Raw genomic sequence first — 26,911 nt, 5'->3', positions numbered from 1 at the left:
CCGGACCACCTTCTGTCGTTTTAGATGTGGCACAAAGAGCCCGCAGGCTTCAAACCACTTTTCCTTCCCACTGGGGTGGCTGGGTAAGCTCCAGGGTGGTTTGGAGAACAGGTGCTGTTTATTAGGCGTTTGTATTTATGCACGGAGCCGACTCCTAAAACTTGGGCCATGGGATGCAGCAGGGCTTTGGGAGCTCGGTACCGGCTAAGCGGTGTGAGGCGCGGCCGGTCCTATCTCAGCCCCTTAGGCTCGCCCTAACAGCGAGCGCTCTGGCCGGCCACCGGCGGGCAGGAGATTCCTCAGGGCAGCAGGTGAGGAGGGGGAGAGACCATCACCTGTCGGCGGGGTCCTTGTGCGTGCAACCAGCCCCGCTCCCAGTGACCCCCGACACCGCCCGCGTCCTGCCCGCGGGCCGCCGCCTTTGAAGTGCAGCCCCCGCCCGAGGGGACGGGACGTGCCGGGGCTGGGGGGGGAGTGGGTGGGGAGGAGAGTCCGCCCGACCGGGGCTGGTGAAGGGGCACTGGGGCCGCAGGGGGAGGGCGGACGGAGGCGCCGCCCGGGCCGGCCCGGAGCCGGGTCTCTCTGTTTGCCCGTAAATAAAGCGCCGGGCCGTGGCCGGTCGTATAAGTGCGGCTGCGGCGGGGCCGGCTCGCCCTGCCCCAGGCCGGGGAGCGGGCGCGGGCAGAGCCGTCGTGGGAGCCGCGGTTCAGGACGCGGACAGCGCTGCGGGGCTGAGGGCGGCGGGGCCAGCAGGGGGGGCCGGCGCGGGCGCCTCTCGCCGCCCGGCGGCTCAGGCGGGGCCATGGCCGCGGGCGGGCGGGCGGCCGAGCAGCCGGCAGAGCTCAGCCACTACGTGGTGGCGCGGCCCATCTACAGCGAGCCGGGCTTCCAGGAGGAGAACGAGCGGCGGCCGCCGCTGCCGCCCACGCTCCGCGAGCGGGCGCAGGCGGCCTGCAGGTGGGTCCGGGAGCCGGGCGGCGGGAGGGGACCCGGGGGTGCCGGGGGACGCGCGGTCCCGGCGCCCACGAACTCCACCCGCCGAGGGATGGAGTGGCCCGAACAACGCCAGACTCGTCGGTAGACCCATCCCTGCTCCTCGGCATATCGAAGCTGCCGGCAGGGTGCTTCCTTCAGGGACCGCACTTTCGGCACCAGTACGTGCCTCGTCCCTGTCTGGAAGACACGACAGTGTCAGTCTCTGTCAGGAGATGACTGATGTGCATCAGCTCAGCTCAGCTCTCTGTCAGCTTGGGAGTCTCCTTGGGGCTCTCCAATTGCAGCCTCGTGGGGTGTGTTCATTACTTGTTATTCTCGCAGATGTTCTAGGAAAAGGGCCTTTCAAATTGCCAAGACCTTTCTGCCCATCCTGGAGTGGCTGCCCAACTACCGGGCGAAAGAGTGGCTGATCAGCGACATCATCTCGGGAGTCAGCACCGGCCTCGTCGCCACCCTTCAAGGTAAAGCCAGGCACGCCGGCGCCCCGCTCTCCAGGACCTTCCTGGGAGGGAGCTGGCTCAACACAGGGACGTTATGCAGATGGAATTACAAATCTGGGGCTTGTTATTTAATACTATTATTTTGCAATAAATAATTAACTTATTCCTTTTCCTGTGCATGGCTAGAAGATTTAAATTTCCTTTCAGATGCTATCAAGATGTATTTAACTTTTCTTCCAAACGTTTTACTCAAAGAGTATCCATTCTGATATTTAAAATTTTAATTACATTGCCATGAATCAGATAGGTTATGTGGTCTTATTTCTCTTTCTCGGTTATCTAAGTCTATTGTTCTCCTGCAGCTGCCTACAAAAATCTGGTTATTGCCCTAAAATAATGCAACTTTGATACCTACTCCTCTTTAAAATTCACCTCGTAAGGTTGTTCAGATATCTACAGAAGACAACCCTTAAGGATGTGGCGGTGTATTCGCATTTAAAAAAAATTTTAACTTGATGGATTTTCATGGTACATGGCTTGCAATATTTTTTCCTTACTGCCTTATTGCATTTATTAGTAAAGCATTCAGTAAATGAACATATAAGGAAGTGGCATAAATAAGCAGAAATTAATTAAAATAAGCTACTTAAGGAAGACTCAAAGGGCTGAACCATCCAGCCTGAGGCAGCATCCATCAAAAACAAGACTAGATATAACTCTGACACATCCACTACATTAATTTCTTTCATCGCAATAGAGTTCTTACACTATTTTCACAATTTTTGAGGACTGAGGCAGGCAAAGCTAGCTGTGTCAACCCCACGCTTCAAACCCCAGGCTTCTACCTCAATGAAAATTCAGTGTTTGCAGAAGGAGGCAAAGATTTACATCAGGAACAAAGCAGTTTACGCATTCCCAATTAGCCACAAGTACTCCCTCTTGTCTGTTTCCTTGGAGCATGCTAGGAAAGCACAGACTGGCAGAAAAAAAGCATTACAAACTGCTGCTTCAGACCTGAGGAATAAAACAAGTGATTCTTTCCCTAAGAAATTCCCAAAGAGAGTATCAGAGCTGGAAGAACTTTCCTGAAGGTAGTGGCACACTTACAGGATTCCCCTGCCTTTTTAAAATGAACTGGGCTAGATGGACTTTTCATATGACTTTTAACAGTTATTATGCTCTGACTGTAATCTCCTCATTTATTTTTTTCAGTGGCTTGATTTTCTGCCAAATAGAATCCATTTGTAAAACCAATTTCTGAAATATACTGTTTGGTATCCCACCTATGTTTTTAAAAAAAACAAATTTAAACAAACAAACAAACAAAAACAAACAGAAAAAAAGGAAAAAAAAAATTAGCTATAATTTTAAAATAGTTCTGACATTTTAAAACATGCATTATAGGGAAAATCAGCCAAAATATTTGCCAAAAAAGAGGCTTCTGGGATCTTGATGTCCCTGAAGTCCTTAACTCCCAACAGCTAGCTATGTGTGTTGCTTGCAGCCCTCCCACCAGACACAGTAGTATGACCAGGACTTCAGTTGTTTGAACTATTACAGGTTTTTGCAGCATCTTTGAAGGAGAATACTGTACTCTGCAGTGGGAGCTAACTAGTGGGATATGATACTGAAGGCAACTTTTTTTTTATTATTATTTGCTGGATTTGACAGCTTGCACAGGTATACAAAGGAAGAAGAACCAAAACTCTCAAATTTGTGTGACTTACTTTTGGTAGTTCAGTTTATAAGCTGATACTGGAAAAAGAAGTAGCCTAATTTTTGCAAGGGCTGAATACACTGAAGCATATTTGTAGTGCAATAATTCAGAGCCTGTGCTTGAAATTTCTGTCTATAACTAGAGCACTTCGTATATCCCCTCCTTATCTCTCAAGAGGCAGACCTTTCACTCTTGCAACAATGTTCCCCACTTAAACTTCCCATCTGAGCCTGTACATTGTACTACCTGTGTGAATATAGGAACAACTTTCAATATTTACTCATCCAACTACCAGTGTGGGATATACGGTCATTTACAGTCATTTACAGTCATTTACAGTCTTTGATACTCACCTGTGTGCAACTGATTTACAGACAAAACACATTCTAAACTGCATCTGGACAAAAGCAGTAAATCTTTCTGAAAGTCTATTCTAGAAGAGACAGGAGTTTGCTGAGAGATTTTAAATCTGATATTTTGATGATCTGTCATTTCAGGTTTGGCATATGCTTTGCTGGTTGCAGTCCCTGTTGGATATGGTCTCTATTCTGCTTTTTTTCCCATCCTGACATACTTTTTCCTGGGAACATCAAGGCACATCTCAGTTGGTAACTGCATGTGTTCAAGTTTCAGTGAATTATCTATTACAAAATTTTAATCCTTACTTTGGACATTCATATTTCATACAATGTAACTACTTTCTGAACCAAATTGGCTATGCTGGACATTAATATTGGTGGATCTAGGGAAATTAAGGCTTATTTCTTCTCTATACAGGCAATTGTGCATAATAGCTAACTTCAGTTGTGCCCCTGCTTTTTGCTTGAATTTGTGCTGAAGTTTAAATCTTGTCTTTGGCTACACTCTATGCAAGAAATGACAAGATCAAGGCCTCAGTAGGCAGTATGAATGACAGACATATTGTCTATCAGCTAAAGCTCAAGATGGCTAAAACAGAGCTCTTTTAGTCTTCTCTACATGCCTTACTTGCTGCATCCTTTTTGATTACTGTGGACAGTATCTTCTTCTTGCCTGTCGCAGAGACCCAGAACCTGTGTGTGCACTCCAGCCTCGCTCTAGGTCCTCACATCAAGGCTATGGGTAAACCTTCTTGATTCTTTCTGAATACTTTTAAATACGAAATCTGTTTCCTGTCAGTTCTCACATTTAAATTTCTTGTTACAGCTTGATCGCTGAAGTTCCTTTCTCTTCATTCCAACAAAATCTAGTCTTTCATCGTTTGTTTCTACTAAGAATAGATTGTTTCCACCCCCCAGAGCTTTGGCATGGTATTACGCTTTTTCATCAGTTTTCTTCTCTGCTGCATCTGTAGCATCTCTATGTTTTCTCAACTTTGTTAGCCTCTTTCTACCCTATCAGCTCACATTTGCTATGCAGATCTAAGTTGTTACGTCTATTTATGGTGGCATTCCTACTTTCTAGATTATCAAGCGCTCCTTTTTTTATGCTATTCCCAATACTCTTATTCATAAAGTGTTCTCTAAGGTATCTGTAAAATTAACTTATCCTTCTTTAAGACGTTTTGAGACATTTTCCTTTCCTGCAAAATTTTAATAAATGACTGCAACAAATATGATTACTTTTAGATTGTGTGTTGCTGACACAATGATCACTCCCTCTATATCTTGCCCAATGTATAGTTTCAGTCATCTTTAGCCAATCTAATAGCACACGGCTGCCAAAAGATGTGGTCCTGCCACCACCATCATGTTGGGATCCCTGACCATGTAGCTATGTGGCACTCTGGATCAGCTGAAAACTAACCATGACAAAACCAACCGAACAAACCAACCAAACAAAAAACCCTGGAAAAAAAACCCAAAAACCCAAGCAAACAAACAAAACCCGAAATTCAAATAAATGTTGCTTTCACCTGGATTGGTGATCTGCTTTGTCTCGTTGTGGTGTAGACACAAGGGAGATGGTTGGAACATGTTGAATATGTTGCCCCTTTTGGCCTTGGTACAGCCCTAAATTGGCTCAAGCAAAGCGTGGAACTGCACCTGTACCTGTATGAGCAATGCAACTTATTTAAGAAAAGAATTGTATCTTTGTGTCATGTATGCAGTGCTGCAGCTCTGGGCCCCCTAATACTACTAATGTAGCCCAATTAAAATATTACATGGTTTTTCTTATTTAGAGTTTCTTGCCTAGTCTGATAAAAGCTTCTTTTCAATGTATGTTAAACTTCAGCGTGTTTTGTTTGTTATTACAGGTCCATTCCCTGTAGTCAGTTTGATGGTGGGATCTGTTGTGTTGAGCATGGCTCCTGATGAGCATTTTCTCATAGAAAGCATTAATGCTACAGGGACTAATGCTACTGGGACACTGATAGACACTGAATCCAGAGATGCACAGAGAGTGCTGATTGCTAGTACTCTCACATTCCTGGTTGGAATTTTACAGGTAAAATAGTTGACTTGAAGACACAAGGTTGACAGTGCTTTAATTGTAATGGGAAAACCTATGGCAGGAAAATACCTACCAGGCCAGTCAGACATTTTCCTGTAGTAAAACACAAAAATGGAGTAAAGCTATCTCAAACTCTGAAGAGCTTTTGGGGGATTATTGTTCTTATCCTGGGCATAGTCTATGACAGCCTGACTGGGAGCACAGAGAACAGAATAGCCCTGTGATTGCAGACCAGAAGAACTAAATGCTAATGGTGCATTTCCCAGAGCTTCCTTTCACACCATTCTTCAGGTCTCTTTTAGTTCCTTGGATGGATGACACTAAGCTACGCTAGGATGAAATGGGGGAATATAGTCCTAAGACTCTGTATCAACAAAGAGAAAAGACAAAGCATTAGAAATCCCCAAATAAAAATGTGCCTTTTTGTTGTTCAACAAGCTGTTATTCTTCATGATTTTTCCAGGTAATATTTGGAGTCCTCCAGATTGGTTTCATTGTGAGGTACCTTGCAGATCCACTGGTTGGGGGATTCACAACTGCAGCTGCTTTTCAAGTGCTTGTGTCACAATTGAAAATAGTCCTGAATGTTTCAACTAAAAATTATAATGGTGTCCTTTCCATAATATATGTAAGTATGCCCTTCTAATCTGTTTTGGTTTTATGACAGATTTTTTATATTATTGCTTATCTTCTGCTTCCATTGCACCCAGGAATGCTTCATATATATATGGTAAGTACAGGGCATTCATTTAGTTCTCACTCTTATGAAGATCTGCAGCTGTTCATTTATAGCTGTGGGGCTCTAAGTAGCTGCTTTCAGGGTTCCCAGACAGAAAGTCTTATTGCCACCTTTTTCGGGCAGAGCAGTTTTTCACATAAAGTTTAAATGTAATTATCCAGCAAAACAGTTCTTCACTTCTGGAGACTACTTTTTGTCCCACCTCTTGCTTTCTGGCTTATTGTGGAGGATATTTCATCATTTCTAAACACTGTCAGGTCATCTTCCAAAGCTGGCCAGTCCCAAGCAGGTCATTCTGGTGGAGGGCATTGTTCTCCCTTCCACTGTGTAGCCATGCTTGTGAATACCTAAAGAAGGATGTGGACTCCCACTCTTGGGCCAGGTGCCTACTGGTTAGCAAATGTGAGGCTAAATGCTGCTATCACAGCCCCATTTGTTGATCTTACAGAAAATGATCAAAGGGAGAAATGTCTTGGCTGCATTACAGAAACACTGAATTCCTAGAGGTGTTACGTTACAGAACAGTATCCTTTCCCAGGAAAATTATTGAATTTGTCACTGACTTCAGCATGAAACTAATCAGGTTCACAGTATTTTAGATCTTCCATAGTGCTTCATATTAGAATAGCAGGTTCTAAAAAAGGCTGTTCTAGGGAAAAAAAGTGTATTTAGAGATTTTACATGCCAGTTCTGGCAACCAGACTAACAAAAATACATCAGACACCTCGATCAGCAATAATAGGATGAATATAACTACAAGCAGCAAGGTAAAATTTAGAAAAAAAATCAAGTGGATTATTTGGGGGGGAAAAAAGTATTATGGGCCTTTTCAGAATTAATGAAAACTCGCTCCCTCGGAAAAAGGAAAATTAGGTGCAACAAATAATACACCCTAGAGCAGACCTGGCAGGGTGATGGATTTGTTAATCCAGCAGGTTTTCCATCTCTTGTTTATGTTTATTGAATGGGCGGTACCTTTAGTAGAACATATTTTTTAAAAGGAATTACATGGTTCTTCCAGCTCCTGCAAACCTGAGTGGAATGCTGACTTTTTAGGTTAAAGTTCAAAGCTTCTGTGTTCTTATAAGTGAGCCAAGTCAGTGTGTTTGCAGATGCATGTAGAGCAGAGAAATTGTGATTTCTGGTCTGCTCAACCAGTGACTGGCTATGTCAGCTTCAGCAAATTCTGGACTTGCTTCAAAAGCAGTGTTTAACAAACTGCAGCACTAAACATCCAACATTAGCAGAATCCACGGCCCAAAGTTACAAAGTTACTGTTTCTCTGTGAAGTGGGGTAGTGCAAGAGATGGTCAGTAAGAACGGGATCCGTGGTAAACAGAACAACGGGCAAGAAGTGGCTTCAGTCAACCAAAGGAGGGCATCTGATCCAGTGTTTCAGGAAGGCTACTTCTTTAGCTTATAAAACATAGCCGATTAAACACTTAGATGTTTTATTTCAAAACCAGAGTCTTTTCAGAAGGGTGCTGCTGCTGCAAACCTCCCCTTGTCTTTAAACCAACAGCTCAGTACTGAGGTAGCTAACCTGGATGCAAGAAGTCTGTTTCTAACCCCTTTTCTAGTAGATCATTCTGTTACAGCTGCTTCACTATGCATGGAATAATTACAAGTTCTCACTTGCAAGTGAGAACTACCCTGATGCTTAGGAGGAGGACAGAGGAGTATTTGTGGTTTTTCTGTAATCGTCCCTTGTTGTTTTCTCTGTACACTTACTTGCAATAGACAATAGGACCAAACGAGGGCATAGCAAGGGTAGAGAAGGCAGCTGCCTATTGCAGCCCAGTTGTGAGAGTGCTCCAGTCTGGGACTGAACTCTTCTGGGAGGGTTAACGTACTGTAAAGTGAGGTTTAGTGACATTTTTTGAAGTGTAGCATTCTTCACAGCCTGGTAGGACCTGTGTGTTCATACTCATTCTCTGTATGTCAGCAATGGAAATAGGAAACATGAAATCCTCAAACCACATGTACTGTGGCATGTAGTGAACCAGAGTTTTGCCCATGGATCTGGTAGCTCTCTTTTGACTAGAAAAATGAGGATCTCTCTGCTATTAATCAAAGTGAAGAAGCTGTAAATCTTCCCCTCCTTGCTCCAATACAGGTAGAGGTAAACTACAGGTAGGGAGTTAACTCTTCTTACTTAGTATTAATTGCCTAAAAATTGGGAAGCAGAAGCCCCCTATGTGGACAATTCTTGCAGTTATGCCTTTTCTGTTAAAGTCCCCATTAAATTAATTTACTGATTCTGTAGCACCTTGACAATGCATTACCCTCAGGCTTCTCCAAGCCTGAACAAAGAAGTTACTTGGCCTTCTCCAAAACCTCACGGATCTGGATCATCTCATGAGTATTTTCACATTCTTCAAGTGGACATGGGCATGTTTTACATTGTAATTTTTATTTTTCAGACTCTTATTGAAACATTTGAAAAAATTGGTACCACAAACATTGCAGATCTTATTGCTGGACTCCTCACCATTTTTGTCTGCATGGTAGTTAAAGAACTAAATGATCGGTTCAAACACAAGATACCAATACCTATACCAATAGAAGTTATTGTGGTAAGCAAAGGGGCATTATCTGAAAACAGATAAAATAGATGGGTCTAGCTACAGGAAGACAAGAAACCTTTTTAAGTTTTAAAACTCTTGTTTTATTTTATTGCAGACAATAGTAGCCACTGGCATTTCATATGCTGCCGACTTGGAAAAAAAATACAATGCAGGCATTGTTAAGAGCATTCCAAGAGGGTGAGTGTCTTTGTTTTCTGGGAAATAGGTATTATTTAATTGGCTAAAAATGACAGTGCTAAGAGAAAAGACATGAAAGAAACATTGAGAACTGTAACCTGAGTTTAGAACTCAGATCTGGAGATTTCCTGAGTTTTACTTCTGCCACCTAAATATAGTGCATAGCTTTCCTTCTTATGTAAAATGAGCTTAGGAATGTCTATCTGATTCATTAAGTTCATCTGATAATTAATTGCTTTGTGCTCATGAAGTGACTATGTGACTATAGAAAATGTCAAAAAAAAAAAGGAATTGTAATAAAGAAATTCTGCATAGATTTAGTTTCTGTAGACCTAACTTACCCCACTGTGGTTCATATTCATGCCACTACTGTTGTCCCAATCAATCTTGTCACTTCCACAGTCATAGGAGCAAGGATGCTGAGTATTACACTGGTAGAGACTTCTACTTGAAAGATTCAGAGCACTTCACAGTAGTAACCTTCACATTCCATTTGGTATTCGGGGCTTGATTAATTAAAGTTTGTGGAAACACAGCAGGGGATAAAATGTTTTTGAGATCTTCTGAAGAAATATGTTAACAATAGTATGAAGTGTCATTAACATATTTATATAATTCATCATACTATTCAATACATTCTTTATTCAGTGCTTCAAAAAATGTAGTTTTTCACTTTGCTATCATAAGGCCAAATCTCAGTCATGCTGAGAACAATGGGAGCTTTGTTGCTGACTAATAGCACCAGGATTTGGGCTATGGTGAGCTAGATAAGCATGTTCTGTATGTCAATGGCCTGTTTCCACCTTTTTATTAACTTGAAACATTACACTTCATATTACAAGCAACCTGTATGCCTCCACCTCAAACTCCTTGACAATTCTAGTAAGAACAGAATTTAATCAAAATTGGTAACACTAATATATTTTCTAAATGCTAGATTTTTGCCTCCCGAACCTCCAAATGTCAGCCTGTTTTCCCAGATGATAGCAGCCTCCTTTTCCATTGCTATTGTTGCTTATGCTATTGCCGTATCTGTGGGAAAAGTATATGCAACCAAGTATGACTATGCTATTGATGGAAACCAGGTATGTATGACAAAAAAATTTATAAACATAGTGAATGTGAGTTCTGTTTCATGTTGACTTATGTAGCCAAATGAAAGAAACACCATTCACACATGTTTTCCAGACGAGTGCTGAATTCTGACAGGAGAAATTCTTTCAACTATTGAAAAAAAAATTAGCTGGAATGGCCACACAGAGATGAGCCAGATGTGCTCTATCTTCAGTATGGGCTTTTATTCTAATTCCTTCCTTCTGTGTTGCTTTAGTGACTTCAGTAGCTCTGAAAGGGTAAGCACTGTACAGAGGAATTTTCTGCTGATGTCAAGTTGACATGGCCAGCTTTAGCAACCTACCTTTCATTTCCTCTTGTAAGGCATATTTTGAGGTGTGTTGCTGGGGCAGGGAAAGGCAATGTCAAGCTAAGAAGTTGCTCTGGACAGCCTTATTTAGGCTTAGTCTACATGCAGGGTTTGTATCAGTTGAACTTTTCAGTTAATAAATTATTGTACTTCTCAGCATGACACCAGTTACATCACTATAAATATAGTTGTAACCTAATAGATCAGTCCTGCAGCTTCACAAAACTTAATGCCACCAGCATGTGAACATCTTTGAGTAACTGTCTGCAATAAATGGCTGAACTGCTTTAAGCATTGGTTTCTAAGGACACATAACTAGAATGTGACATGAGCTGTGCAGTCACCAGCTCTTACAGGATTCCTGCACTTATTCAGTGTTTCCACTGGGGGTTTTGTGGCTTGCCCATAGGTGTGGAAGAAAAATGTCAGAAAGCTTCCTTGTCCTGCATCTATGGTAATTTTTAATGTTATCCTTTGAGCATATTAGAAGATGCACTCACTGCATAAATAGATAAGCTGAGTACTTTGTCTAATGAGTCCTTTATTTTAGTACTAATGGATTACATAAAGTTTGATTTTGGAAACACTGTTTTGCAGTACATAAGAAATAGATGCTTCTGGACGTCAGTTTACAATCCACGAAGTTCATATCTGGTAACACTTTGTCTTACAGTTGCCCAAAAATAAATCTGAAACAATAATACATGATCCTGGAAGTGCTGTTTATGCTGTTCTGTTGTTGAATATGTTCTGCCAGCACTGGTGTGCTTTAACAATACTGTTAAATATTGTAGTAGAAGAATTAGTATATAAAAGCAAATTGCCCTCCTTTCAATACTATGAATTTTACATTTAGCAAAGGTTAAATGCAGCCTCGAATGATGGGCAAATAGTTTACTTGATCGGGAAAAATTAAAATAACATCATAAAAGCAGGTAGTAAAATAATTTTGAAGGATGAGTCAATATTATTATCTGCCAGTGTTTATATTGTCTTCACAGATTCATAGATTAATAAGACCTAAGAACACTGGGAACTATACTTCCAACATTTTCTCACAGATCCCAACTGTTACACAGGAATAGGCATGAATCATACAGGTCTGTTCTGTTAAAGAACATGACTTCAAAATCCTACTCTTTTAGATGAAGCTTAACGAAAAACTTGCAGGAAATTTAATTTTGGAGAAAAGAAGCGATTCAAATCTTAAACTATATTTTTAGAAGTTTGCGATGAGGAAAAAGCTCCTGTGCCTGTGTCATCATGGTGAAAACAAAGTTTCTGTCAATTACATGGGGTTGGTTGCAGGCAGGTCCCAAATTCCTTATTTCCCAGCAGAGGAATGGCCCAGATCCCAGGACATAAATCTCCCATAGTCCTTGGCATTTGTGCACAACAATGAGCATCAATAGACACCAGCATCTGTGACTCTGGGGCAAATATATGAGAATTCTGCTTGGGACTCAGCGTGAGTTCATTGAGATGTTTAGAGTGAAAAACTTCTAGCTCAACAAACTGGAAGTTTTCAGTGAAATTGTGTTTTATTACAAAGTTCCTTATTAGTTCTACTAATAATGCAATGCTTTGTATTAGTTAAAGGCTTGTCTAAACTCAGTCTGTTGGTACTGATCAAAATAATTTGTTTAGCTGATGATACCTAGGAGTTAAATTTATACTACTACGATTTCTTGATGCGATTAGACAAGTGTAATTCTTAGAAATGTTAGGAAAATTGATGGAAATAAGCTTTAAACACCTTTATACTCAGATAAATATGTCCATGTCAGGGGGAGTATACCAACTTCTTTGTATTGGTTTTCCAACAGAGAAACTGCACTGGCACAAAAGGAATTTGTGTTAACATTCAACAGCTATTACTAGTTCATACTCTTCTCAATATTATCATGCTACTTACTTTATGAACTACTGCAGAAGCTATTGTCATTCTCCATTGCAGAACTATCTTCAGACATCTGTATTTACAGCATCATACAATTATCTTTCAGGAATTTATTGCCTTTGGGTTCAGCAACATTTTTTCAGGTGCCTTTTCTTGTTTTGTTGCAACTACTGCTCTTTCACGGACCGCAGTCCAAGAAAGTACTGGTGGAAAGACTCAGGTAATGACCTCTTCTTACTAGTACTGTGCACAAGTAAATTTAATTTTGGATAGTGCACAGATTTCACAGAGGGGTGAAAATAGTCCTAAAATGACTGTGTTGCTGGCACATGGAAAGGCACAGGTATCTTAGCTCGCAGCTCGTGCTCCGGTAGTGAATCATTTTTGTAGCTCTGCCAGAAGAGGGCCATCAAGTTTTACATGAATTACCTTAGAGGTCAGAAATCCTTCAACTCTAGTTTCCCCAGAATTTCATTCCCAATTAAAGGACTGAGTTTGTCACAGTAGGAATTCAGAATGAGGGAGGAAATCTCTCTCAGCTGGCTATGCTATTTTGAAGCTCCCATGTGCTGGCCTGAGCAGCGCTGCCATTTGCCATTCACCATCAGCCCATGTGCCATCTTTCTCATGTTGAGTAAGCTATTTTGTTTAACGATACTGCAGTTCTGCATTTTTTAACATCGGAGAACTACAGGTTATCCAGCACCCCCTTTTCCAGCTGACACGCAGATTGCTCCATTCATCTCTCTGTGTAACGTAACCTCTCTGAGAGCTGCTACCTTGCAAGTAGTTGTTTAGATTACCTGCTTGATTGAATTCTTCTGTGTTAGCTGAAGTGTGTATAATGATTGCCCACATATGCCTAAACACAATGACATTTTGGAGGGTCTCCTTGTTCCTAAATAAATGAATGCGCAACTACTTGTATCTTTGTCTTTGTAATCCTAGAAAGATACAGTAGAGTCTTAATAAGTTCATTTCCTATAAACACTCTATTCTTTGCAGGTTGCTGGTATAATCTCAGCTGGGATTGTTTTGATTTCTATTGTTGCCCTGGGGAAATTGCTGGAGCCCTTACAAAAGGTACTGTACTCTTCCTCTGCAGCACAGCCACATCAGATGCAAATGCTCAACTGTGACGGACAAGATTAATATCCCTCTATAAACTATGGTGACTGATTACAGACCAGGTTGTGGTTTATAGTGTGTAATGTTGAGCACTATCTTAATATGCACTTTTGATTCTGAATATTGCTTTTTCATCATTTTTCTTCACAGTCTGTGTTGGCAGCTGTAGTCATAGCTAACTTGAAAGGGATGTTCATGCAAGTGTTTGATGTTCCGCGTCTGTGGAGACAGAATAAAGTGGATGCTGTAAGTGGCCTATTTTTTTCTTTTCTCCAGGAGGTTTTTTTCTGGTTCTGGTTTGCTTGATTTGGTTTGGTTTTGTGGGGGTTTTGTTGGTTTTTTTTTTAGCTTTTTAATGCCATCAAGTTTCCTCTAACTACCACATAAACAAGATTTTGTAGAGTTAACATCAGAAAACTTTTATGTGCGTCCTCGAAATGCAAGTGCCATGAAGTCAGTTAAAAATTCCCCATTTTAGAGTTTGACACAGTATTTTGCTATCTTCCTTATTCTCTATACCCCAAGTAAGGGTGGCAGTCAGGGTATTTATGTGCAGTGATGACACAGCAATCTCGTGTTGATATGGCTTGAAAAGCAGAACAAAGATGACCAGTTGCCACCTTTACCATTCTGATTTTATCTTTTGCATAGTTTAAATGAGTCAAAAAAGCTGACCTTTCCTTAATTCATGTACATATATTACCACATTAGCATCCTATTTGCCTGCATAATCTCAGGTAGCCCTCAGAAAATATGTTTTCTTCTTGTAGCAAGACTAATCCAAGCTAGAATGTGGATTCATTTGGCATGCTAAGGGATGTATGAACAGACTTCTCTTATGAACCACTATAACCATATCTCAGGGTACTTGCTCACATCTCCCACTGTGTTTTCCATGGAATAGACCTTCACTGTGGCTGTTAGGGCAGGAAAAGATTGCATGGAAGACATTTTCTCTGTGCAGTCCTTACTGTGGTTAGATCTTACAGTTAGTGTCATTGGGCAGTACCTGCCTTGGAGAGATCTGAGGTATTTTAGTCAATAATTTACTAGTTTATAGGCAAAAGATCCCACTGACTTCAGTGAGACATGTGAGCACTCAGCTTTTTGAAAGACTGAGTCTACTGTGTGTTCTACCTGGGCAGTGACGTAGGAAGGAACTCAGGAGTGCACTTCAACTGTTCTGCCTGAATATTCAGTGGAGGCTTTAGAGAGTGCCATCAACCTGTTAATATGAAACACCTCTCTTTGCAACAGTTCTGATTCTTAGATATCACTGAGTAATCCCCTCCCCTCCCTATATGTCTGCAGGTGGGGCATCTTACAGTATTTTACATCCTGGTAAAATAAATTCTTCCCAATTTCTAAAGAAAGACTAACAAATATTGCCACCATTAGAAAGAAGTAAATACAATGGTTAACTGCATTGCCTTTAATTTCACCAAAGTAACTGGATCCTTGAAAAATGTTGTTATGTTAAAGAAACCCCTTATTTCCTAAAAAGCTAACCATGCCTAATAAGATAGTGATGGATAGAAGCATCTTGAAGAAAGAGGAAGAATTCTGTATGAAGTCAGTTAATTGCCAGTGTGCTACAATCATCTCCAAAATTAAATTCTTCTGCCACTCATGTTGTCTGGTCTAGTGATTCTTTAGTGTGACCAGGAGTCATATGTTGTAATTAAGAGACTTCACATTTGTTATTTCCTTTCCAGATGATCTGGGTTTTTACTTGTATAGCATCCATCGTTCTGGGACTTGATTTGGGATTACTTGCTGGCCTTTTGTTTGGATTGCTCACAGTTGTGCTGAGAGTTCAGTTGTAAGTAACACAAGATCAGAAGTAATTCTTAGTGCTATATTATGAAAAAGGAATGCAATATGCTGAAAAGCAAGATGATTTGTGGCAGAAAATCTGCTTGGGTTTACAAAAATATTGAAATTAAAAACATCTATTTTTTTAGAAAAAAATACTCTTTGTGTGCTACTATTTAATTAAACTGATAAAAGAGAAGCTGCATTATTTTATCAGTATTTATTTCATATCATGTTGGCCACTCTGGTGGTACTCAGCCATATATTTTCTATATAGCCACATAGCTGCATTCTGGAATGGGATAGGAACATTCCAGATAAAATATAAACAGATGTATGGCTTCTGTAATTAACTGATCATTACAGTAACTCTTAGCAGGTAATAGTACTACAGTATGTTGCAGATGGCAATAACTTTTTCACTTAGTGCTTATGCAAGGTCGTATGCCTGTAAAAGAAGAACAAGAGAAAGCATGAGAGTAAGAAAAAGTTTTGTGCTGATTTGTTGCTGCTTAAAGAACATATAGTAGTAGAATGGTGACAAAAGGTAGATTTTAAGTACCTTATTTGATCACAGTAGTAGATTATAAAAAATGGAATTTGAAGAGCCTCAAAAAAACATTCCCAAATTCAATTCAGATGTATGTAATCAAAATAAAAAAGGGAGATGAAGCTTTACAAGCTTCAAATCGATTTACTTCAACAGTTAAATTTATACTGGAGACTGCAAAATAATTTGGTTTTAATATTGACTGAAATAAAAATTAAAAAGGTTGGACAAAAAGATTTACATAACTTGAAAAGAATGTAAATGTATTGTTTCAGTTGATATGAATTGAAAAAAATGATCAATTTTTTTCAGAGTCAAAAAATTGTTTGGGTTGTTTTTTCTTTTTTTAATTCAAAATAAATTAATCTGCCTTTGAAATATTTTTCTGGTTCTGGAAACAAACTCAACAAGTTATCCACTCAGCTCTAAATCAAAATGGTGCAGGAAGTAGGGAGAGACTAAAGTACCTTCTCTTTAAAAGGCCCATTCACTACAGTAACACAAAATGGATCCAACACTTTTGCAATGAGTCTGTTAGTTTGGCATTAGAAAGCAAACTATGAGAGTCTAAGTCTGTATGCAGCAATCCCTTCAATTCTGTGAGTGCCTGTGTATGATGTTTATCTCAATATCTTTTCTTTTTGTTTCTGTTAGTCCTTCATGGGGAGGCTTTGGAAACATTCCTGGTACAGACATCTACAAGAAGGTCAAGGACTACAAAAATGTAAGTCATTGCTGAGTTGTTTCCCTTCAGTCCATAAGTCAGTGTAAGAAAAAGTTGCGCTTTGCATATTGTGGACTTGAATTTGGAAGTGGAGTCCTTGAAGATAACAAGTTTAAGCATTAAATTCATCTTGATCCAGATGGTTGGTCCATATCAGTGCTGGGGTTGTAAGCTTCTGAAAACTGAATCTGCTAAATTATCCGCAAATATATGCAATTTTTGTGAATTAGATATGTAGCTGAACTGTTGAAACAGTTAAACTGCTTCTTATTAGTCAAAATATAGTTGTTGCTGCTAAACCTTATATTCTTTGGCAACAGGTTATAGAACCAGAAGGTGTGAAGATTCTCAAGTTTGCAAGTCCAATTTTTTATGCTAACATCGATGGACTGAAAAGCAGCCTCAAATCCACGGTAAGTGATATGTGATGGGTTTGGAAGCCTCTTAACTAACCCTGAGATTTCCTCAGAATTATATCTATGTTAAGTTAAATAATTTTCGTTCTTTTTCTGTAGGTGGGATTTGATGCAGTCAAGGTATATAATAAGAGACTCAAAGCACTGAGGAAAATACAAAAGCTAATCAAGAAGGGAAAATTAAAAGCTACTAAGGTAAACCTTTTTTTTTCTTTTGATTCTTTCTCAAAGGATTACTGTTGCAGCTTATTACTTTAGCCTTAATTATTAATTTCTCTGTACTAATCTTTAAAATAAAGATAAAAAGTGTGACTTATTACTACAGTAGGAAGTCTATGGCCTGCAGGAGACTTGGCAGAGCAGTGTGCCTACTGCCAAAGACCCCACAGACTCAAGCAGCTGTGACAGTCATAGTGTTAGCAGGAATGGAAGCAAGAGATACCCTGATCTTACCTCTACCCCTCACCACCTCAGATTGTCTCTGTGCAGTGAAAGTGCTGCCTCTTGAATGTGTCCATGTGAGCTGTATCAGTTGGCTGGTAGACTTAGCCTTCTACATCCTCTTTAGAGAAAGTGGCATATGTTTCTCTGAGTATGGATTGTGCATTTCAATAATTAAACGCTTACAGAAGTGGACAGCTGTGGGCAATACAGTAAATCTCCAGAACTGGAATTTAGAAATCTGTTTTCTGTTCTCAGTGAAGGATGCAGTATTTCCTGTATATATTTCAATTTGTGATGCAGTTAAATGCTCAGTTTATGTGACATTCCAGCTTTTGACCTGGTAATTTTACCACAGAATCATACATAGTAAATCTAATTCAAAGCTGAAAATACTGATCTTAAATATCTCCTAGAAATGAAGCTATTGAGGGAGGGAATCACTCTGAGGTACTTATTTTTCCAGATAATGGCCTGTTTGCAGGAAGATGCTCTTTCAATAAAGAAATAAAAGGAAAGGAAGTAATTATGTGCTCTACCTTGTTTTATTTAAATTATTGTACGTCACGCAGCAGGAGACAGACAGGTTCTTTTAGGGATCCTTGCAGAATGGTGATGACACTAAATTATAGTTACAATTATAGCTTTATTTTTCTTAACAGAATTTTGTGACTAGTATAGCACAGAATTTAAGATTGGAATGGCACAGGATTTCTACAAACAGAATTAATGTAGTACAATTTATAAGTAGCATAATATAGAATTTATAATACAACTTAACTTACAGTCTCTAATCACCTAGACCCTAATTTAACTTAGGGTTTCTCTGCAGATCAGGTCAGCTGGTCTGATGCATCAATGTAACAATCATAATCTAGACTTTAAATATACATACAAGAAGATGAGTCACCAATACTCAGAGAAAACAGAGAACAGTGGAGGCATCCCTGACCATGGCGGGGGGTGTCACAGGTCTCACTCTCCAGCAGCAGTTTTGGTCCTAATTTCCCACTTAGGACTTGTCATAGACAGTGCTCTGTGCACTGTTACACTTCTCTGTTCTGTGATGGGGTCATCAAGAACAACCAGGTGTCTGGGACCTTCAAGGCTGGTAAGGAAGGGAGTAATGAGTCTGGTGCCCAGGAATCTTGAGGCCAGTAGGGAGGGGAAGAAGAAATCTGTTTGAGTTGTCTGCTTCATTCACAGGACTTCAAGGCCTGAGAGTAAAGGAAAAGGGAACAAATACATGACCTGCTCAGCTATAGAGAATGGCTTCCTGTCTTATAAAATGGCATTAGTTATGCTAACCATATTACCAGGATTGGGAGCAGGGGGTACTGGTCACAAGTATCTGTCCTGTTCGTTCTTGAAACAGAAAGTATCACAGGGAAGTATTTTCTGTAACTCCAAAACTTTCTCCATGATTAAATTCTATATTCCATGTATATTATCTGCACATTAGAATGGCATCATCAGTGAACCAGGTATTAATAATGAAGCTTTTGAGACTGATGAGGATCCTGAAGACAACCAAGATCTTCAAGTTCCCACCAAAGAAGTAGAGATCCAGGTGGACTGGAATTCAGAACTGCCAGTCAAAGTAAACATCCCCAAGGTGCCCATTCACAGTCTCATTCTTGATTTTGGAGCAGTAACCTTCTTGGATATTGTAGCTGTGAGATCAATAAAAACGGTAAGGGCATTTTTTTCTGATGTTTCATGAAAATGAAACTAGTCAATATTATGTAAATCAAGAGCTGTTAGCTGAAGTTAATGTCCGAGTTTTTAAAAGTCTGTTGTTGAAAAATACCTTCAAAATTTGTACAGCAAAAGGTAAAATGTTGGTGTGTGTATTTTGGGTGGCAAAAAAATGCATTAAAAACCAATATGAAGGTTGCATAGTCGAGTACTCAAAAATCTTAACTGCAAAATGTGGTCCCCTTATATGCATATGTTATGAAATATTTTGGTTATATATTTTCTTTCCACATGCTTCCTACTTTAATCTGTGCACAGGATGATGTTCACTCAATACAGAGGTAGTAAAAATTTCATCTTACCATCCCTGCTCAGTATTTATCCACTGATTTATTTATTCATTAATAAATTATGAAGGAGGGAAGAATTATTAATTTCTTTGTATTTTCTGTGGCTAGTATCAAGGGCTTCATCAACATTCATTATACTCATCTTCAAACATCACACTACATAATAAGGAGATAATATTCCTGGTTTAGGGAGAGGGAAATGAGGTGCAGAGATTAAGACCAAGTATTTCCCTTATTTTTTGGTGCCGAGTTACAAGTCTGTAGGACCAGATTGTTCAGACTTTAGTATTTTAGGATATTTTGTATGTTCAGATTGCTGCTTTCACTAACTTAATTTTGCAGTTGGGACTGCTTAGCCTATATATAAATCAGATTTTTACCAGGACTCTAGTTTATCAATTAACAGAAAGGAATGGAATTGGTAATCACCTCTGAAAACACTATTCTAAGAGACTTACCTGATGCCAGGGAGACAGGGGTAGATTCCAGTCTCCCACCTTTTAACTCAGTCAAATACAGGAGTGATGTGTGCTTTACTTTAGCCTTCTGCATAGTTTCAATTAATTTCTGGCTTCTGAGACAAAAGAGATGTGGGGTGCTTGGATATGACTCTTTCCATATGTAGCTTCTTCATCCAAGAACAGGTCCATCTGGTGCATGGCATGAGGGAAGAATCTGTGTAAAAAAACCTTCATGTGCCAGCGAATGATGGTATTGTATCACACATACATGGGGGAAAAAAAGCTTGCTCAGGTCCACATGCTCTTGTTTCGAGAGATGATTATTCATATTATGAGAACAGAATGAGGACCTTCATTGGCAGCAACATTTATGTGTGTAACATGAATAGTTCCACTTACATAGTCAAAGACAGGCCACTTCAGCAACCAGGCACTTAACAACTGGATCGTTAAGTATAGCAAAGTACAGCAGTACCGTGTTTACAATGAAGAAACAGAACGTACAATTCAGAATGAAGACACTCAGAAAAAAATGAAGTGTGTGCCTACACATTACTTATATAGACACATATAAATATATGTATTTTCTCCTTACAGACTTTATTTATTTATGTATTTGTTGTAAACTTTTATTTTTTTTAGATAATCAAAGAGTTTGAGAGAATTGATGTGAGAGTATACTTTGCTTCATATCAAGGTAAATACCCAAATATTCCTACTAACACTCATGCAAAGAATAAAGTGAAAATGAGAAGGAATCACTAGATGTGTCTGTGGGAGTACTTGTGCTAATAAATATGTGAATTACCATGCTGATAAACATTTTGGACTCTTGTGGGACACAAAGAATGGTGGGGTTTAAAGGAAATATGGAAAGTAAAAGTTGGACCAAAGCTATGATCGATGGATTCATTTGGCTGTATGTTTGATTTCTGATTGTTGCAACCATTTTGATATTTATTTTTGAAATTACTTCAGATTGTATAAACAACTTTCTTTTATTCAGACAACCTTATATCTCAGCTGGAAAGGAGTGCCTTCTTTGATGACACTGTCAGAAAAGACATGTTCTTTTTGACTGTCCATGATGCTGTGCTCTACATAAGGAATCAAATGACATACAGTGACAACAAAGATCCTATATTTGAGAAGGTAAGGATATCCTGTAGTACACTTCCCTTCCTTCTATCATCTAGCACTCATTCCTGCGATTTCCATTAAAGCATGGCACATTTGAAAACTAGACATAGAACTGTAGAACAAAAAAAAAAAAGAGAGTGTAGTAAATTGGGCAGTTTCTGTAGTACATGAATATTTTTCTAGATCAAAGGAAAGGTCTGTCTACTCCAAGAGCTTGTTTGTGAAAAGAACATGAGAAGCAGGACATACGGAGAACATTTCATCCTAAGACACACTTTCTAGTTTCTGACACCTGGCATCTTAAGAACTTCCTCAGCTGGAGGGTTACATTTGTGACATTATATTTAATTGTCACTGATGGAGTTTTCTTCAGTGTGTCTATCATACTCCTTTTGGAACCTCTTCACACATTTTAGCTTGACACTGTACTGTGGAGATGGGTTCTCTCCTTTTTAATGTGTTATATGACAAATATTTCTTGTTTGGTTTAAGCCTGCTGGACTTCTGGATTGTTAGCTGCAGTGAATTCCCTTTCCCAATACTATTCATATTTCATAGACCTCTGATCAAAGCTACAATCTCATTCTACTTGTGTGGATGTGTACAGAAGCTATTCCAAGCTAGTGTTCATTCATACTGCCCTTTTCTGTGCATTTCCTGGTTGCATTCTGTAGTTTTTTACATAACCAGAAAACTCTGTAGCATGTAAAGATGTGGGCCCATGCTAGGAAAATGGTTTTATAATGTCCTCCTCTTTTTTCACCACAATTCTTTCCCTTGCAATCACTATTACAGTATTATGAATAAATAGCAATCACAGTTAATATTACTGATAAATAACCAGGACAGGACTTTATTTTTTATAATTTTGCATACTACTATTTTATAGTAGAGATCAACATTTTGTGAATGCAGTGTTTACAGTCTACACAGCAGTTTAGAGATAGATTCTGGTTTTATTATTTTTACAAAGCTATAACTAGACATGTGAGCAGAGACAAGACCAAAAGCTCTGCAATTTTTAAGTTCCTCTCAGCTGAACTAAATCAACATCTTCATCAAGGAATAGCAAACAACAGTTCTTGAAAGTTGTGGAAGTTATCTTAAGGTACTTCAGAGTAAAAATCAATTTCAGTGATATGGACAACATGTAACTCATCATATTTCTCAATTTCTTTCCAAGATTGCACTCATGCAGGAGTGTAAAGAACCCATAGAGTTCACAGAAACAAGCCGGCCTGGTGATGAACTCGATGTTCAGGAAGAGGTACGTATTTTAGAACTGAATGTGTCTATCCCTCTCTCTGTAGCTTTGAGTCGTGCTGTGAGAGTATGGCCCTTAACTGTTATCTTCTCCATAAATATCCTCTCTGGATACCTGGATGTCAGTGCTGAGTGGAGGAAGTGAAGTTTTTCTTGAGATGGTAGTAGATTATATCTGCATAAGCATCTTATCTCTGCCACTTTAGGGCTAGTTTTGCCTTACACAGGCTTATAAATAGATCTAAACACACATTAGGTGCCTAAAAGATGACTTGGTAAGGCTTGAGGCCCCAGAGTCCAAAATTATGCTCAACATCCCCCTTTCATTCCTAACGGCGGAGGGGGTCAGACAGAAATGCTCACAGATCAATATGATTGGCAAAAATGTCCCCTTTATTAGAGGAAAGGCAGCTTATATGCTGCCTGTGACACAGAGACATGTGATTCTTCCCCAGGTTACATTGGATACATAAGGAAAACACACTGAGCTGTAAAGTACCAATTGGACCACAGTAGGCATCCATAACACTTGTTTTCCTGCCAAAAGAATTCCTCCTTCACCTTGGCACAAGGCCTGCAGCCATATTAGTGGTGCAGTATTTTTGCTGTCTGCACCCAGCCATGCCAAGGTGAAGGTCACAGAAATGCAACAGAAATTGTTTACACAATTTCTGTCCTCTGACACATTCCTCCTTTTAACACAGCAGACACCTTCTTGCACAATCTGCTTTTTTTTTACAGAAGTTACCGTCTCTGTACTTTCACTGAGTTTTTAGTTAACACATACACAACCGTGTTATTTTCCCAGGTGGTGTATACTCGGAACTAACCACAGCCTGTTTCTCTCCACCTTTTAAAAACCATTTCTCTAGGCTATGCGTAGACTTGCTTCATGAAGATGGACTGCTGGTACTGTCCTGCCTGTGAACTCACAGCAATATTTACGCACCAGTACTATATAAACATTTTCTGCAATGAAACCAATCTTTGCACTGGAAGAAAACCCTGATTGTTTTTCTGAATGATACAGATCTCTATAACTCTCCAAATTTTAGCTAACATTGTCCTGGAAATATTCTGGACAGCAAGCACTTTCCAATATGATACATTTTAATAAAAAAGAAAATCAGAAGATTATTACAAAAGATTTACTGAGTTTTGGGACTAGTCAAGCAGAAGATGCACTACACTTTTATCATGAAACAGGATGAAACACTGCTTTGTGGTCTGCCCAGGAGAGTTGAAGAGACCAAAATCTTTGGATGGCAAGCCTTTTGTTCAGTATTTGTACAATGCCTAGAGAAAGGGCAGGAGTTCTAGCTGGCCAAGGCTTGGAATTGTAGAACATTAGTATGAGAATATGTGCTGTATCACAATCATTTTTTCCAAGCAATTCCTTAAATTGCTGCAGGTTGTTAGACCACTGAAACAGGTGATAGGTGAAACAGTCACATGAAGAGAAAACAGCACTGAACTACTAAAAAATTTTAAATAGGATAAGTTTCAAAAGACACTTGGATATGGGCTCATTAGTTATGTATTAATCCCATTGTGGCAAATCATGCACTACTACTTATGATCATTCCTAAAATGAAGTACACACCAATTATTTTGGCTAGGTTACATAACCTTCATCAAGAGGCAGATCATGACATAAATTAAGGAAAACCTGAGTGCCCATGTGCTTAATGGAATCTGTAGAACAAGCTGCTACTGAGCGCAAGCAAGAAAGTCAGAATGTGACCTAGTATAGCGGTTTATGGGTTTTTTAAATTGAATATAGGAGTATTTTTTTGTTTAATGAATAGTTATATTTTTTATATAGCAGATTTTTTCTTTTAATATTTTACATCAAACTGCTGCTGTTCTTTTACATTTGAAAGTCCATAACGCACAAGTGCAATCATTTACAAAAGATAAAGGATTTGACCTGTGAAACTTTAATTCTTACCTTCCGACTATATAAAGTAGATATGCAGGAAATTAATGTTCCTAATTTTCATGAAGAAGAAATGTATTTTGATGTAAAACAGACTGCTACCTTAAATTTTTTAGCACTATGTTAATTTTTTTAAAGAGAAGAAAACCCTTCATGGTGAGGAAACCGATAAAAACAACAGTGTAAGAAATGCCCTGCTATAAAATGTCTTTAAGTTTAACAGTGTGGGCTAATTAGCTTCAGTATCTTCACATATTTAAGTCTCTTTATTTGATTACATCAGAGAAATTTTTGTACATCACACTGCACAAATATTTCTGCTGCAGGTTAATGTTAGTGGAAAATCTCAGGTGTAAAGCTAAGCACTAAATAAATTATTTTGTCCTAAGGACCTGAAAGAACTCCATCAAAATCAGTGGGGAAAAAATCCTATAAACTTCTGTCAGTAAGGCAGTATCTTACATGGTAAGTAACAGCACCAGACTGACATCTTTATTCTCTTAATTAAGGCAAAAAATTCAGCCTTCACAACAGTCAGTGAAGTTTCTCATTTCACATGCAATACAGGCTTGAACTTGGGTGATGTCCAAGCCAGCAAAACACAGGATTGTATTCATAATGGACATAGGCCATTGTATGTCAGATGGGCATCTCCACCATCTAAGAATGAGGCAAATCAGACCAATCAGCACCTCTTCAGATGGTACTAATATTTTCTATTTACGCTAATGCTTTTGCCCAGGCCGTGACTTGATAATTCATGCTTTTAATGCTACCTGTCCTCCTCCTCTCCCATTTGCCAGCTAGGTGGCACTTCTGCCCGCCTTACTGACCTGAAGTTCCTTTTAGACCATGGCCCCAGCTTCTCTAAACTTGACTACAGGGAGCTGTTGCCAGTGCACAAGGCCAGTGACATGTTTCTTAGAAGCTGTATTGCCTTTCTAAAACAGATGTACATTTTATGTAAAAAGTAAAATTTTCTACCTGGGACTGGTAAATGAGCTTTCAGTTAATTGTCATGCAGGACACATACTATGGAAAAGATGGTAAAAAAAATGGTAGCAGTGATTTTTTTTTTTTCTCAAGGGAACATATGCACTGTGAAGTTTAAGTATAGATTCTTACTTGACAGACATGTGGGCTTACATTATTTTTTGAACTTTCTCTATTTCCTGACCGTACAGGTATTTAAAAAGCAATTAAATATTCAACAGTCTTCCAGTTCCTTTCCAAATACGACATTTCAGCTGTGATTGTGATAAAGTATGATGAAATGCACTTGTCTTTGGCCTGCATAGTTCTTCCAGGCATGGCTGTATCTGTTCTTAATTTAACTGGCACAAAATATTCAGCTTTTTCTGAAAAACAGCATTTCACACAAAGCCTACAGTGGCATAGAAGGGTAAGAGGGTAATATGCCAAATGCATTCAAATCCCTCTTTCAGTGGGTCAGGGAGTATGTGCTTAATTTTCTATGTATCCATCAAAATAATGGATTTTGCAACAAAGCTGAAATTCTCTACAGTTTTGTACTAATTCAAACGTCCATAATACAACTAGGTGTGCTTATCTTTTTCCAGTTGGATGAAGAAGCGGTATTTTTGTATGCATTTTGAGTATTACTGTTCTGTCTGCATGCCAGGTATTAAATCTGGAGATGTATTTTTAAGTTTCTTTACCCTTTTAAAAAGCTGCATTTGAAAAAGTAATTGTATCCATTAACTAGAAAATAAAGTTGTGCACATTGTAAACACGCTCCTTGCATCTGCATGTTTGGGGGTTTCTTGTTTGGTTTTGGGTTTTCTTATTAATTCTTATTATGAGGAGATAAAGGATATAATAAAGGGATCAGTGTCACGCCTCACTTAGGTCTGAGTTTTGAGGAACGAAGACAAAAGGGAAAACTTGTTCTGTTTGCCTTGTGGGAGTAAGACAAGAAATGTTAGACTTAAATGGCAGCTTTTAAATGTTAAGGCTGTAAAGATAATGAGCGACATTGTCTGCAGGGACACAAGATCCCAATCCAGGAGGTTTCTAGTGAGACAATCACCAATCTGAAGTGCGTGGAGTTATCCCTGCTTTAGGGTTGTGGAAGGACTGCTCGAGGTAATTTTCTACTCATAACCTACGATGCAGTTCTATTTATATTTCTTTCTTCAGTGCTATGGAAGCACTCTATAGACAGAATCCCACCGAGTTACATAGGAATTACAAAACGCCAAGTTTATGGAAATTACGTTAAGCCCTCTCCTGAGCTACTGAGCTCCATTGCTGTGAAGCTTTTGAGTGCTCTGGAGGTTCACCGTTCCATCATTTCTACAGCCCGATGGTCAGGAATCTGCCGTCCCCACGTTAAAACTCAAGGCTGACCATGCGGTGTCAGACCTCTCCAGTGTGCACTACAAACCGGGGCGGGGTGGGGGCCACCGTGGATCCTGCACTGACTGAGAGACCCCTCTCATAATTTCACCCTTCTCCACGAACCCACAGGGTCGCGCCTCCTATTCCCAACTACTCGCGGCGCTGCACCCGCGGGACCGCGGTCCCTGCAGGCGGGAGCGGGTCTCGGGGTG

At 39.5% G+C, this 26,911-nt stretch overlaps 1 protein-coding gene across 2 annotated transcripts; it reads left to right on the top strand.

The window, feature by feature from the left end:
• The first annotated feature begins 790 nt into the window (after window positions 1-790).
• Window positions 791-26,103, top strand: SLC26A4 (solute carrier family 26 member 4). Of its 2 annotated transcripts, XM_027639620.1 has the most exons (21): window positions 791-957; window positions 1,318-1,457; window positions 3,651-3,761; window positions 4,195-4,254; window positions 5,390-5,580; window positions 6,050-6,214; window positions 8,749-8,901; window positions 9,008-9,090; window positions 10,028-10,175; window positions 12,520-12,633; window positions 13,419-13,496; window positions 13,692-13,787; window positions 15,257-15,363; window positions 16,561-16,630; window positions 16,951-17,043; window positions 17,146-17,241; window positions 18,950-19,180; window positions 20,639-20,693; window positions 21,003-21,148; window positions 22,320-22,403; window positions 23,272-26,103. In XM_027639620.1, exons 1-21 carry the CDS (start codon window positions 803-805, stop codon window positions 23,293-23,295), a joined length of 2,400 nt encoding a protein of 799 aa, XP_027495421.1. In that variant the 5' UTR covers window positions 791-802; the 3' UTR covers window positions 23,296-26,103. The 2 variants fall into 2 exon arrangements, with proteins under 2 accessions (XP_027495421.1, XP_027495422.1); XM_027639621.1 differs by lacking the exon at window positions 4,195-4,254.
• Window positions 26,104-26,911: the final 808 nt, after the last annotated feature.

Source organism: Corapipo altera, unplaced genomic scaffold (assembly GCF_003945725.1).
Source record: "Corapipo altera isolate COAL_440 unplaced genomic scaffold, ASM394572v1 1b, whole genome shotgun sequence".
Lineage (NCBI taxonomy): Eukaryota > Metazoa > Chordata > Aves > Passeriformes > Pipridae > Corapipo > Corapipo altera.
This window is presented reverse-complemented; position numbering and strand designations above follow the sequence as displayed.

Excerpts from the sequence above, each read along its gene's own strand:
- SLC26A4 (XM_027639620.1), top strand. The coding sequence starts at position 803 with ATGGCCGCGGGCGGGCGGGCGGCCGAGCAGCCGGCAGAGCTCAGCCAC. Across the intron at positions 15,364-16,560 it reads GTTGTGCTGAGAGTTCAGTT|TCCTTCATGGGGAGGCTTTG; the intron begins GTAAGTAACACA and ends TGTTTCTGTTAG. Across the intron at positions 22,404-23,271 it reads AACTCGATGTTCAGGAAGAG|GCTATGCGTAGACTTGCTTC; the intron begins GTACGTATTTTA and ends CCATTTCTCTAG.